The sequence below is a fragment of the Strix uralensis genome, chromosome 17 (assembly GCF_047716275.1).
Source record: "Strix uralensis isolate ZFMK-TIS-50842 chromosome 17, bStrUra1, whole genome shotgun sequence".
NCBI classification, from domain to species: domain Eukaryota; kingdom Metazoa; phylum Chordata; class Aves; order Strigiformes; family Strigidae; genus Strix; species Strix uralensis.
Window position 1 is genome coordinate 11,973,510 of NC_133988.1, and position 13,739 is coordinate 11,987,248.

The following is a 13,739-nucleotide window of genomic DNA, read 5'->3' on the forward strand; positions in this document are numbered from 1 at the left end:
CAGTCTGTTTTCTTTCTTTTGTTCTTTTTTTCTTTTCTTTTCTTTTTCTGAATTAATTTTTAGAGTCCATCCTTTGGACCTATCTGCTACATTTTTCTCTCTTTTTTTTTTTTTCCCCTCCCCATTCATTTTTGTTTATTATTCTGCATTTTCGTTTACAGTCCTTTCTTGTGTCATGCTGAAATCAGTTTAATTTGCTTTACAATGATTTTCCCACAGAACAAATTACAATAATGGCTGCTTTTATTAAAGGACAACTGAATCTAAATTTTAATTAAGGGTTAGCTGAACTATAATTTTTCCAAAAGATTGTTTTTCTTTATTTTGCCCATCTAAATGTTGCTTTTAAAAAAAAAAAAAAAAAAGCTGCATTTTAACTGGAAAAATATTTCATGAGTAATTTTTTTTTTTTTTAATGTCAAGGAATTCATTTCATCATGTTGTTTTTATTCACCTCATTTCCAGAATTTTCAGGATATGCTCTTTATCATTAAACATCTCCGGACAAGAATCAAGATTCTCCCTCAGTATGACAGTGACCCGCATTTATGGAGTCACAGGTTTCATCATATTTCCATTTTCTACCTTATCTCTGCACTGTCACTACTTTGCCTTCCTTTTTAGACCATCTCTTCTTGCCTTTGAAGTTGCAGACTGCATCTCTGCATGAGAATGCAGGCAAACAGCTTCTTCCAAAGGGAGAGGCCAGGGCCATTCCATAACTTTCAAGGATGCCTCTGCGCGTGATCTTGCCTATTTGCATTTCTGTCCATCAACCTATAGCAGAGTCTCCACGCTTTGATAGATGCATCCGTAGGCTTCCCTGCTCCCTAAAGGCCAAAGCAAATTCTTTACCCTCTCAGTCTACAACAGTCCAGAGTGGAAACCTCAGGTGTAATGCGTTTCATGTAAGAGTAGAAATCTGCTGCCTGCTCTTCTAGCCTAGCAGTTTATGCTGAAATGATCCTTAAAAATTTGTTCCATTAAAATTGGTGCCCAAGCTGTATTGACCTCAATGACTGTATGATAAACTCTGGAGAGCTTTAAAATAGTACCATTTAGTTATTAAAATAGCAACATTTTCTGCAAGGGTAGTGAACAGAAAGAGACAGCTGTGATGTGAGACGAAGTGTGTCTACATTTCCTTCTACATGTTTCAATGACCTTTAGAAGGCTTTAACAACCGAACGCCACTTATAGAAAGCAGCGTGCTCAAAGACAGAAGGACGTACACTTGTTCACATGCTGCAAACTGGGCAAAGCTATATAGCTGAATACAAAAAGGCTTGTCTCTTCAGTGCAGCCCAGTCTCCACAGGTCTCATGACTGGTTGTACAACTCTTCAGGAGATTATAACATCATCTTAGCAGCAACAACAAAGGCAAAAGAATATTTCAAAAATTATTCTTTTCTTTTCTTTTTGTTCTGATGTGTGACTGCTGGTTACAAAACTCTGCCATAAATCAGGGAACCATTTTTTCTTTTGCAGGTTTGCCAGGCAACAGTATTTACTTTTCAGCTAACCTTTCAGTTAAAAACTAAGTTTAGTTGCCTTTAGAGCTTATGCTTCCAAATGTGATTGACCTGATTAATGTCCAACCATATAACCATAATGTTACCATGCATGTAACTTACAAACCTGTTTTTTCTGTTGTTGTTTTTTAGCTTTTAGGTAATCCATCATCTGCAGGACGGCCTGAAAGGGTGGAGCATGCAGGGCGAAGGTCCTCTCATGGCAGTGCAGTGCCACAAAGGTCTCGACCAATGTTGGTCCCTTCCATTGGTTAGTTGGACAGATTGGTGCATTTCTGTTCTTTGCAGCCTCAGAGTTGGGAAGGCGGTCCTTAAAAAAAGAAATGACAGGCACTTGTCTTGAACTATGGTTACTCTTAGTTTAAAGGGAATGAAATGGAACTAAAATCATCTCCATCGGAGTATACTGGGGTCTCAGAGTGGGCCAAATCAGTAGTCATTGACATCACTGGGAGACTTTTTGTTGAATTTAGTGGGTATTGGAGCTTTTCTAACCTTGGTTAAGCTTAGATACTATTAGATCTTACTTAAGAAGAAATTTGCAGGCAGGCTACTATATGATCAATAAAATAAATGTAACCATTCAGTCATCCATTCAGCCATCCATCTTTTCATTCATCAACCATCATTTTGCATTCACTTTCCATTTTCTTGACTACTTTTTGGAATTTAGCAGGAAAAATGGAAGCTGTCAAATGTAACAAGTTAGTAGAACTTGCATACATTTACTAGATTTTATATTTCTTACAGAATCATCCCCATTCTGGTTTACTTATGACTTAAATTATATGTTGGTGTACACCAGAAAATCCAAAAAGTAGTGCAGAAAAGATAATGGAATCAAGACACTATGGACAAATACGTATCTGTTAAAACTTGCACTCTATACTGACACGTAAGAAACATTCACACTGAAAATCAGGAAACACATGCAAAACAAATGCACGAAGAGTTCTGTGAGCTATGCAGAACTTTACTTCATGTAGATGTGAAGTCAGGCCAGTTCCTGTCCCTAACCTGGACTTTAATTTGTGAATACTGTAGGATTGAGGAGGAGAAGGAAGCAGCGTCAGGGAATTCTCACCTGACATTTATGTCAGTAAGAGATGTAACAAATGGGGATTATCGGAAAGAAAGAGACTGGTCGTTAAGAAAAGCTTTTATTTTTAAATATTCAGTATTTTTCCCTTTTCATAGAATCACTCTAAAATGCCTGTACTGTGAATTAAAAGCAAAATCCCCCTAGTGGGCACAGTTATTTTGATATCTAGTAGATAATTATTATTATTGAAACCATAGATCAGAAAGCACACACAGCTGTAATGCATGAAAGTTTCTTAGAGTCTTCAATATAGCATGACTGGTCAGAGGCTGATTCTTGTCCTACATCCTGGTGTAAACCAGGATAATCTTCACAGGTGTCAATGGAATTACACTGGTATGAGAATAGTATGGGGGAGAATCAGCTCCAGGGAGGCTCTTATGCTTCTGTTGACAGATTATTGTTAGCTGAACCAAATAGCTTTTGGATGGTGGTGTGAAGACTGTTAGATTTTCATGTCCTTTTCCTTTTTCTCTGAAAGCAGCCTTTTCTTCTCAGGAGTAAAGATTTCTCATTTGTTTGGACTACTTACAGCAAGTTTTGTATCTAAGTTCTTTCTTTTATGTTATCTGCTAAAACATTTTTTTATGAATAGCGAGAGAGTAGACAGGTTTGAATTAATCCTTTGAGTTTCCTTTTAATTTTCATTTTAATTAAAAAATAAGGGAAGTGATTAAATTTAATAGAGCTCACTTTCTGTCAACAAAGTTCGGACATGGAAACTGCTAAGTAATGACTTCGTTGTTTAGTAGTTCAATAGCAACAGCTTAGGAATCAGATAAAGATATTAATTTCTGATAGTCAATATGTGCTCAAACAGATAATTAAATAGAAAATAAAATCTGAGATTTTATTTCTTTCAGTGTAACTTAAAGAATGAATTAGTGTGTTTTGTATTATGTACAATCCACAGATACTCTTTGGGGAGGTTCCATTAGGAATAAATTATAATATTGTCTAATGCTGGTAACAAGCAAACTACTGAGCATTATGTACAGTGTCTAACTAAAGAAATGATTTGCTGTGAAGCTGTTGAAAGGCCTTATGTGGTTTAGAGTTCAAGAGTCTTAATTTATGACTAATGATTAAAATTGCTGAAAGATATGTATGCAATATTTCTCACTTTCAGCATCATACTGTAATAAATCACTTCGAGGATAAGTGAAGCAAATTTAAACACTTGAGAAAACTCTGCACAAAAGTTGCTTCCCGTAAGCCTGCTGGGAAAAAATCTAGAAGATATGAACTGTATCAAGAGTTCAGATAAATAAAATGTGGTAAAAGTAGGGTATCCAAAAACATATAGTAGAGCATTGTATAAACTTGAGCCCGCTGTTCAGAACTCCCACTGACAGAGGAAGTTTCCCATGAATAAGAGTCACGAGTATGGTTTTTGAAGAAGGAAGTTGTTATAGCTGTGTCATTATAATATGTAGTTCCACAAAGTGAAAAGCAGAGTAAAATAAAAATGATGGAAAGTTCCTAGGGCAGCTCTGGGAGGTTAAATTAGTGGGAAAAACCTTCAAAACTGTAAGGTTCTTAGGATTCCAACGGTAAAACCTTTCTCCAAAATGTTCCAGAATTTAAATTCTTTGAGGTATTTTCTCCATTAAGCTATAAAATATTTTGGATTAGTATCTTCTTGCAGGTAGGATTTAAGTAAATTAATTAATTTTTGTTTTTAGGTTGATACTTTAGAAGGTGAAACACAGTTTACAGTGCTCTTGACCTTGCAGATCTGGCAGGTAGGATTGTTTAAACCTCATAATAAAAGATGATTCCTATCCAAAGATCTAACAAACAGTATTTACACTGTATGAATTTTTAAAAGCACAAAATTCAGATGCTTTAAAACAAGGAGATACACATTTCTGTGATTCCCCTGCTGAAGAAGGATTTCTAGAGGCTGAGACATCTGGCAAAGCTTATGCAGTGTTTAGCCTTCCTACTCTATGCAAGTCAGAAAAAAGGTAGGCAAAGCCTGCCCGCAGGAGCCTCCGCAAAGGCAACTATACAATATGTTTTAATAGATCATTCCCTTTTTCTCCATAGAAATTACAATGGACAGTAACAGTGAAGGCGGTCGGTCTCGGTCAGGTAGTGAGGGAAATATTTCACCTGTAAAAGAAGAAGCTTATTATCGCAGCATTGGTGGACACAAGAAATGGCCCCAGCAGCGTACCATGGCCTCTGAATATAGATACGGTATGCCGAACATTATTCATCCTTTATGACAGACACATTTTAGAGCTGCGTGTTAACAAGTGCGGTTTCTGTATGACAACCTTGCATGCGATGCAGAATACCAGGGGACTAGCTCGTAAATCCTGCCTGCTCTCAGGTAAGTTTCTCCAGCTCAGCTGTAAGGGACAAACAGCCCTTAGTCCTCTGTCCTGAAACTGCTGTGCAGCCACCTTTCCATACTCGACTGACGCCAAGCACACTGCATTGCATGAACCTCTGTGAAGCTATGCTGCTACTACTGCCAGTCAGTACTTACTGTATACACCTGAACAACCATTCGTCCAAGTGACCATATTTCCACTTGATTCATATAGACTGGGCAGGGACAAACAGTAGCTGGAATATCACAGCCCAACGTCCTAGAATAGGAAGCAGTTACGAGATGTTATTCTGATTTACAGCTTGGGCTAAACAGAGATTCGGGGTCTTTTCAGTGACCACACAGGACTTTGGCTGTGTCACAGCTGAAGACAAAATATTCAGGAATAATTACATCATAATGAATAACTTGTATTACATGAGTAAGGCAGTTATACCCACTACTGATAGTATTTGTTGCTTCATCAACATAGAAATCATTACATGATCAACAACTCAGTTTTCATAGTTCATAACACAGTAAATTGAAGTGTCTAACATAAAAGCAGCCCAGGCCATATATAGAGCTAAGAAACACATTAGGGTTTTGTTGATATCCGAAATGAAACCAAAGGAGCCCTGAAAGTTTAGGTAAATTGTAATTTAATGTTGAATTTCAAAGCAAACATATCTGACTGACTCAACCAGATCATCAGCTTGTGTATATCTCTAGTGAATTCAGTGCAACTGTGATTTCAGCTATGCATCAGCTGGGAATCTGGCTGGCTGCAGCCAAAGTCTTAAGATTTTACATACACAGTTAGATGTGTGTGTATATGTGTGATATACGTATATACCTCTTGAAAGAATAAATAGCTAAAGAACTAATCAAGAGGTTATTTGCTTGCTGGTTCACTGAAGTAAACATGACTATTCTGAGTCAGATTGTTACACACCAGTGCTTTTAACAGAGATACATTTGGCTATAATTCATGTTTGCACCTAACCCCCATTAACTGCAGTTGGAGTTGGATGCAAAAATCAGTATTTTTAATGTAAAAAACAAAGCACCCCTTAACCCACCTGTTGTACATTACAAGTATGAACCACAGAATGACTGCAACCTGACTGTGGGAGGAGAACAGAACAAAGAATCCCATCCTTTGTGTCCCATTGCTTTCTGTCCCACATGTGCCCTTCTCCCACACTTCCTTTCTGTGCTTTGTGCCTGCCTAAAGCTTCTTGGCTGGAATTTTTCCCTGCCCTTTTGCTGTTCTGCATTTTTTCCCTTTTCACATTCTTTCTTGCGCTCTGGACCCAGGAGTTAGTAGCTGTTCCCTTAAAGCTGTGACCCTCCGAAACTTTTTTCTGGTAGTTTAAAAATATCAAATGTTGAATAAAATGCGTCTGATGTAGAGGTAAAGAAAGGAATTTTATCTAAAATGTTCCATATTGATTGTTCAAACTATTTCCAAAAATGGGAGTCTTTAATTTGTAAGAGGTGATTACAGTAAAAATTGTATTAATATGAAAATTGTTTGGGAAAATTTTGATATAGTTGAACTACATTTTCATCATAATTCATAACATTGCTTTCTCAATTTATTCATTGTGAAGGATCTTGTAAACTGGATGATAAGTGTTGATTCAGCAAAGAACAAAAGTACGTGACTCCCACCGAAGTTAGCGGGACTTGCACAATAAGCCAAGTTTTTCAGAAGTGGCTTGTGAGTTTGAGAGCTTTATTTTTGGGGACTTCAATTTCATATGTCTTGAAAGAGCCTGTTTTTTGGAAAGCGCTGCCACGTGCTCTTTCAAAACAAAAGCCTTTGAAACCCATCGATCAAAACACTCATTGTTAGCCATTTTGGCCTAATTTTCGAATTCAGTTTTACTGAAGTCCATCCTTAGGTATGTTGTTGAATCATGGGCTAAACGTGTTCTTCGGGTCATTGGAAAAGTCTGAAAGATGTATGAGACAAAACCTCAATTCTCATTTTTTCTGTCCTAATTGATTTGGTACCCTGCAGTGGACAGAGTTCAGTGCAGTCTCAAGTGCTGTGATAATCGTGGATGATCTTTCCTAATGATCTTATGGTTAAATGCAGTCATAGCTAACCATTTCTCCTGGATTTTAACACATCTTGTTAGTGTTTGGGTTGGTTTGGGGCACTGCTGACTTCGTTAACTATTGACTGTGTTTAAACAAAATCATAGGCAGTGTAATTCCAACCCTGGCATAACTAACACTGCTGAAATATATTTCTTCTTGTCTGTCTGGAGAGAAGAGGTTATAACCATGTTTTAAACCTGGTACCTAAAACATGGTATGTCAACACAGCTGGGATGTGCTTTCTTGTGTCCATGAAGAGCAGAAGCAGCTGTGCTGGAAAACAGGTGGATCCAAAGCATGGTTATTTTTGCAGTAATGATGAAGCCTATCAGACTGATCATGTCACTCTTGACATGCTTCATTAATTTATGGCAAACTCTAGTAAACCTAACAAAAATTGCTTTCTTACCTGAGCTCTATTCACATGTGTAAGTGTCAGTGTGGTGTAGATCAGCACCACATTCAGTGCATGCAGATTGTATATTCTTTTTAAAAAAATAACTTGCTAATTAAAAAAAAACCAACAAGCACCAAGCTTAATAGGACATGCATTAAGTTACTGGGTCTTTTTCACTGAAATGCCAAACTTTTTTCAAATATTAACTGGAATAATTGAAAGATGAGGCCAACTTGTATTACTGAATTGTTCTTTTCTGAATTTACTTTCATAGATGGCTATGGTGGTCATGACCATCTTTCTCCAGATATTTATGAAGAATCAGAAACAGATCCTGGCACAGAAGATATTTCTACTCGAATATTTGTTGCACTCTTTGACTACGATCCGCTGACAATGTCCCCAAATCCCGATGCTGCAGAGGAAGAGCTGCCCTTTAAAGAAGGACAGATCATTAAGGTGGGATCTAAAAACAAAGGAAACAAAGGACCCAGTTTTACAAACAGGGTCTCCTTTGTTCCATGGATAAAGCAAGTTGTGTGACTAGAGTCCAAGGTTTTTTTCCTCCAGAGGTTCAGGCTGTAAATCTCACTGGATCTGGAACCTGACATCTAGTGCTAATGGCTTAAAAATAATGAAGTAATGGGCAAAACTCCCAAAGTTGCTATAGATAGCAAGGGGCAGACTCAATTAGAGATTTAGGTGCTAAGACCAAAATTGTGACTCTGAAGCCTCCTATGTCCATTGCCACAAACCCTGCAGGAAAAACTGCTTCAGAGGGGGTGTCTTTGCTGCAGAGGTACCACAAAAGTGCTTAGTGTTGTACCTTTGTACCTACCAGAGCTGCTGTATTTTTTTAAATGCTCAACACTCCTCGCTAGTACACACTTCAGATCAATTAAAGCCCAGAAGTTAGGTATTTCTCTTCCTGAGTCATCCTCTTCTGAAACCAGGAAAACCACTCCCTGTTCTGACTGCTTGGTGTAAAATAGACAAGCTGCCCTTAAACAGGGTGCAGAAGACAAATCGGCCCTGTTTCAGGTGACAGGGACGGTGTTGGGCCCTGTCGATGTTTTTAGCCAGCCCTGTATCCCAGCTCGCCTCATCTCATGACTGCAGCTGCAAAGCAAATTTGTTCAGTCTGCTGATTTGATTTTAAAAAGCTACCAGATTTTTCTGCTGGATCAGCAAATGTAAGCAGCTCCTCCAGCGACCTTGTATCTAATCGATCTGATGCAAAATGGGCAGAAGTGAGAGGCGCAGAAGGAACAGCTGCTGGTAGTCTGAGGGTAATTGAGATTTAAGTGTGATCTGAAACAGAACCTGAAAAAATATAGACTCGTTTGTTACACTGCCCTTTTCAAAGATAAAATTGTAACTTAGGCTATTAAAATACTGGTTGCCTTCCACTCTGTTGGATTGGATCCTAACACAAATGTCCATCTCCTAAATCACAATTTTTTTTATGTTAAGTACCGTGTTAGATATTTTGCTTACCTCCTTACATGATATAAGATTTATGCCAAAAATACGGAACTTAAGAGCTTACTTTTCTTTGCAAGAATGTTCATTTCACTCAGGTATTTTAATTATTTCTTCACAAATATGTACATGTTTGTCACTGAAAAGTCTAGAGAGATCCCACATCAGATATTTACTCTCAGTGATGTTTATTTTATATTTGGGACCATGGTGATTACTATGTCATCTGCTGCTTTTGAGTTTCTTATCAAATTGTTTTGAAGATGGATTAGTTTGCATTTTCAAAATACTTTTCATACATTACCTGAGCAGTGGGATGGTGGAGGGTCAGTTCCGCCATGAGCTGTATGAAGCCTGTCCCGTACGTGTGTTACAGTCACGTGTGCTGTACTGTGTGAAGTAGTAGTGGTGCCAGGTAAGTCATGGATATATAGTGGTTAAAAGTGAAAAACGTTCCTGCTGTAGAATGTTGAGGCAGTTCAACGGTCAGTTTTAATGAACTCGGGTTTGGACTGATGGGATTGGTTTGGGGGTTTTTGTTTGTTTTTAAAGAAAAGAAAGAAAAAACAATTGATTGAGCCTAAACAAGGAACAGTGTAAACTCAGACATCAGTTAGGCCTTAAGAACATCATATTTGTTTAGTACAGGCCTTGATCTAGGCCTTTGTGTCATTAGTAGCCTTTACGAATTGACTGCATTTTTAGAGCTTAAGAGAAATTTTGGATTTACCTGTTCTCACTGATGAAAATTCATGCTACTTTTACACCTTAATTCCTGTTTTCTGGAAAGACAGTAGCAGAGCTTAAGTACATATATCAAGTATATTAAGTATTAGTTAGGCATTTTTGATCATACACAAGTTGCTCTATTCAAAATAGCACCACTTTGGCACAGTTTTGCAAATGCTTCATTTTGAAGTGCCATGTGAATAATTCCATAAACATCAGTGTAAACCTGTAAGTACACTGTTGGCTCAGCACAGGGAGAAACTGATGACTTTTAATGGTGTCTCTCACTTTTTGTGCGTTTCACTGCTAACAAGTCCAAATTCTGCTTATGTATCTGAAGCCATAATTCAAATTAACATAAAAATTCGTTTTGTAACATAAGTCAGAGTAATCAAAAACTAATATAATTCCCCATCCAAACTGTAGTCATCCGTCTATGCTTTAGTAACCATTTAGCCTGCTTTAAAATTCCTAAATGCTAAAACCTTTATTGACTGACATTATCACTCTTTGAATAATAGGTTTATGGGGACAAAGATGCTGATGGATTCTATCGTGGAGAAACCTGTACAAGAATTGGCCTTATCCCATGTAATATGGTTTCTGAGATCCAAGCAGATGATGAAGAGATGATGGATCAGCTTCTAAAACAAGGCTTTCTTCCTTTGAACACACCAGTTGAGAAAATTGGTAAGGGAAAATACATACGCTTCACTTCTCCTAACTTTTGGGTGCTATTAACTTGGCTGGACACGCTTTGCCTTTTGTTTTTACTATATGCAGATGCATCTAAATTTTACAGCAGTTTACTACACCCACCATGGGATACATTCTGTGTCAGTATTTGGATGACTTTACTCAACTAATATTTAATATTGGTCACATCTTTTGCTGCAAATGAGGACTTGTATCTTCACCACACCACTCATTACTTTCCTTTCTGATGTAAAAAAAAAAAAAACGGGGTTTGTCACCTGAAAGATTTCTAGACACAGAACATGATCCCTGTGCTTTGGAGTGTGCTGTGCTGAGGTGCTTTGTGATACGCTCACTGCTGCAAAGCATAAAAAGAATCACTTATTTCTTGTTATTTTTACTCTTCTACATTTTCCTACTTTACCAATAATTTAAAGGGATGGTGGCAAAGGGTTATGTGTAATCTTATTTGGGATAGCACTACATATGATGAGATTTTATGGATATTGCAGTAACAAACCCTTTAAAAAGCAGAGTTTGGCCAAACAATTCTGTGTTATGAACCACTTGTGTTACATCATTGGTTCAGTGTTGTACACAGATACACAATGCAAGTAACTTAGATTTCTTTCTGAAAATAAATTTCATACAACTATCTCAATATGTTTTAAAATTTTCAATGTGATTCAGAGAGTATAAAGGGCTGGAATTGGTTCAGTCCTGTTTAAAAGTGAACTGTAAAAGTGGTTGCTAAAAAAACAAAGAAATCTTCTACAATTGTTTTCTTAGATTGAATAAAACCTTATCGTTTCCAAAATTGTATTAGTAAATGTGAGACAAATTATTTTTTGTTGTTCTTTTAAGATATTGAGATATTTTAAAATTCTCCATTGTCCATGAAAGGGAAAGATAATTTAAGTTCTTAAATGCTTAATTGAGTTCTTAATTCAAATCTGTGTATTTATTTACTTATGCCACATAAACGCAACGAATCCTCCCACCCACATGCACTTGTAAACCCCACTGCCCATCTGCTCCTCTAGGTATAGTGCATACACCTACGTGTACGTTTACAGGACAGAAACCTGGGATAGGCACACGGTGGGACCTACAGATGTGCCTGAGTAGGCTGGCTGCCTACAGCATTATTCTGCACAAGGCGTTGCTTTAGCACGGGACTGCATCAGCTGAAGTCTAGTAGAATGAGATACCTGACCTGCTCTAGGTACATCTGTAAATGCAGCTGGGGGCCTGAAGGGATTAAGTGTCTAAATGTATTTCTGCTTCTAGCAATGAGGTCACATGTGGGTACAGAAAATATCTTCCTGAACAGCTACTGTTGAAACTTACTGCTTCAAGTCCTGCTCAGTGCTCTCAGCTCTTACCAAAGTCAGCGAGCTGTTGATACAGAACACTTGTGAAAATGAAACCACTAATCTACATAACTCCCCACAATTTGAATACTTTGGCTGTCTATATAATTGGATTTTTTTGTTGTGCTCAACTGGCAGTGTCTCCTGAAATAGCTGAGAAATCAGAACGCCTTTATCTTGGAAAGAGGGAGAGGCAATTTCTGACAGAAACGTTGCCCTGCCTTACATATTGAAGCAATTCTTTTTATCCTGGGACGTTTCTGAGCAAGCTGTTAGCAACCTACCCCTAGCAGTTCACCTTTAAATATTTTAGCACTTTAAAAGCATCATGTATTTTCTCTTTAATATGGATTTAAATTGTTAGCCATTTAAAAAACAAAAAACCAACAAACACTCTTACTAATGGATTGGGAAAGAATAGTTAGTTTGGCTTAATTTTAAATTTTGAATAGCAGAGATCCACGTGCTCAGACCCTCACTGTCACAGAGGCTGCCCACGTGGATTTTTAGCAGAAACAGGCTCTAATTGCCAGTCTGTCTCGTAACTCATATTTTTAATGTCATATCAGACACTTTACATGCTGTGTTCATATGACTATATTTTTCTTAATCCTTTGCCCACATTAAATCCTTAAAAACAGAACTTTGAACAGCTTCATATCTTTTCTTCTTTTATTTGTATGCATTCCTTTCCTGAAGTCAGCTGTGACCGTTTCAAAGAGAGCACACGCTCTGTACACCGCAGATCCAGAAAGTCTAAAAGAGGTCTGTGCTAAGAACCAATAATTTGATTCAAGCTGTAAATTAGCTGAAATGATTTGAGCTGTCTAGATTTATTTTTTTTTTTTTTTATGCCTTTGAACTTTGGAAACCAGAAGTTGGAAAATATTGTCACATAGCACTTACATACAGGGTCCTTTTTGGATTCTTTCCTTGGTCGTAGAGGGGCCCTTGACCCTGAGCAGTGTCTTGCCCCAGAGAAGTACTTCAGAGCAGAAAGTGCAACTCTGAGACAATCGTTTAGGTGTCAGTTGGTCCAGGCTTTGGGGAATCAGGGGGATCGGGTCCCACGTCTGTTACAGCCCGTGCCTTCATTTTGGATCTCTCCTTGTGTTCTGTGCAAATCCCTTGCACTGGTAGCTGGGAAAATAATGCCAAACCACCCACTGCGAACGGGAGAGATCCCCTGTGAGAGAGAGATTCCGTGCCAGCCGGTGGGCGATGTCACAGCTGGGAGCACATGCCACGCTCCGTGTCCGCTCCTGCGTTAGCCGAACCCTTAGTGTTCCCCCTCCTGCCGGCAGAGCCGTAGGTGCCTCCCAGCCCCAGGTTTCCTTTGTCACACTGCCTAACGCCATCAGACCTGCCCTCAATGCCTGTCTGTAAGTAGCACTAACAAGCATGTTTCTCTTGCTACAGCAATCATCCGCAAGAATCATGCTGCTAGCATTCAAATTTAGAGTGAAGCCCCTTTCGGACTTCTCTGTAAATGTTTAGCATCAGTCAGTAAGCATTTTGTGTGGTTCCTGGAAACTACAAATTTTACTCCTTTCCTTTTGTTCCCTCACAAAGGAAACCTGTAAAATTAAATGGTACTTTGGAACGTGTTTTTGTAGTTAGTCTTGAAAATATTGCAAGCCGCTTGCGTAATGGGTAGCCACTTTTGTCTTGGGACAGCTGAGAGTGTCCGTTTCTCCTTCCAGTTTCCCAGCAGAAAGTTGAAGAATAATCCCAGGCACAAAATTCCTTGTGATTAGGAGGGGGGAAGGGAATAGACAGTAAATGTGGAAGCTTGAATAAAATGAAACAAACATGAATTTTGACTGTTTGGCTTTGTATACCCTGGTAACATCTGACTCTTACAACCAGGAATGGCTGAAAATTTCAGAACATTAGTTTTGCAGACAATATTGTTCAGAGGATTCAGTGGCTTAGAATAAAGAAACTGTTAAAAAATTATTTATGAAAAGTACATGCTGTTTTGAAACCTTT

At 38.2% G+C, this 13,739-nt stretch overlaps 1 protein-coding gene across 5 annotated transcripts in view; it reads left to right on the forward strand.

Annotated features, from left to right (window-relative positions):
• RIMBP2 (RIMS binding protein 2) overlaps positions 1-13,739 on the forward strand; it is a 115,446-nt gene that overhangs the window by 94,832 nt on the left and 6,875 nt on the right. For 2 of the 5 annotated variants that reach the window (XM_074887243.1, XM_074887239.1), the window contains 4 exons: positions 1,666-1,783; positions 4,688-4,840; positions 7,742-7,926; positions 10,200-10,368. In XM_074887243.1, the coding sequence (XP_074743344.1) occupies positions 1,666-1,783; positions 4,688-4,840; positions 7,742-7,926; positions 10,200-10,368 (625 nt within the window). Of the gene's footprint in view, positions 1-1,665; positions 1,784-4,687; positions 4,841-7,741; positions 7,927-10,199; positions 10,369-12,446; positions 12,513-13,739 lie in introns of all 5 variants that reach the window. The other 3 variants (XM_074887240.1, XM_074887241.1, XM_074887242.1) reach the window with 2 other exon arrangements.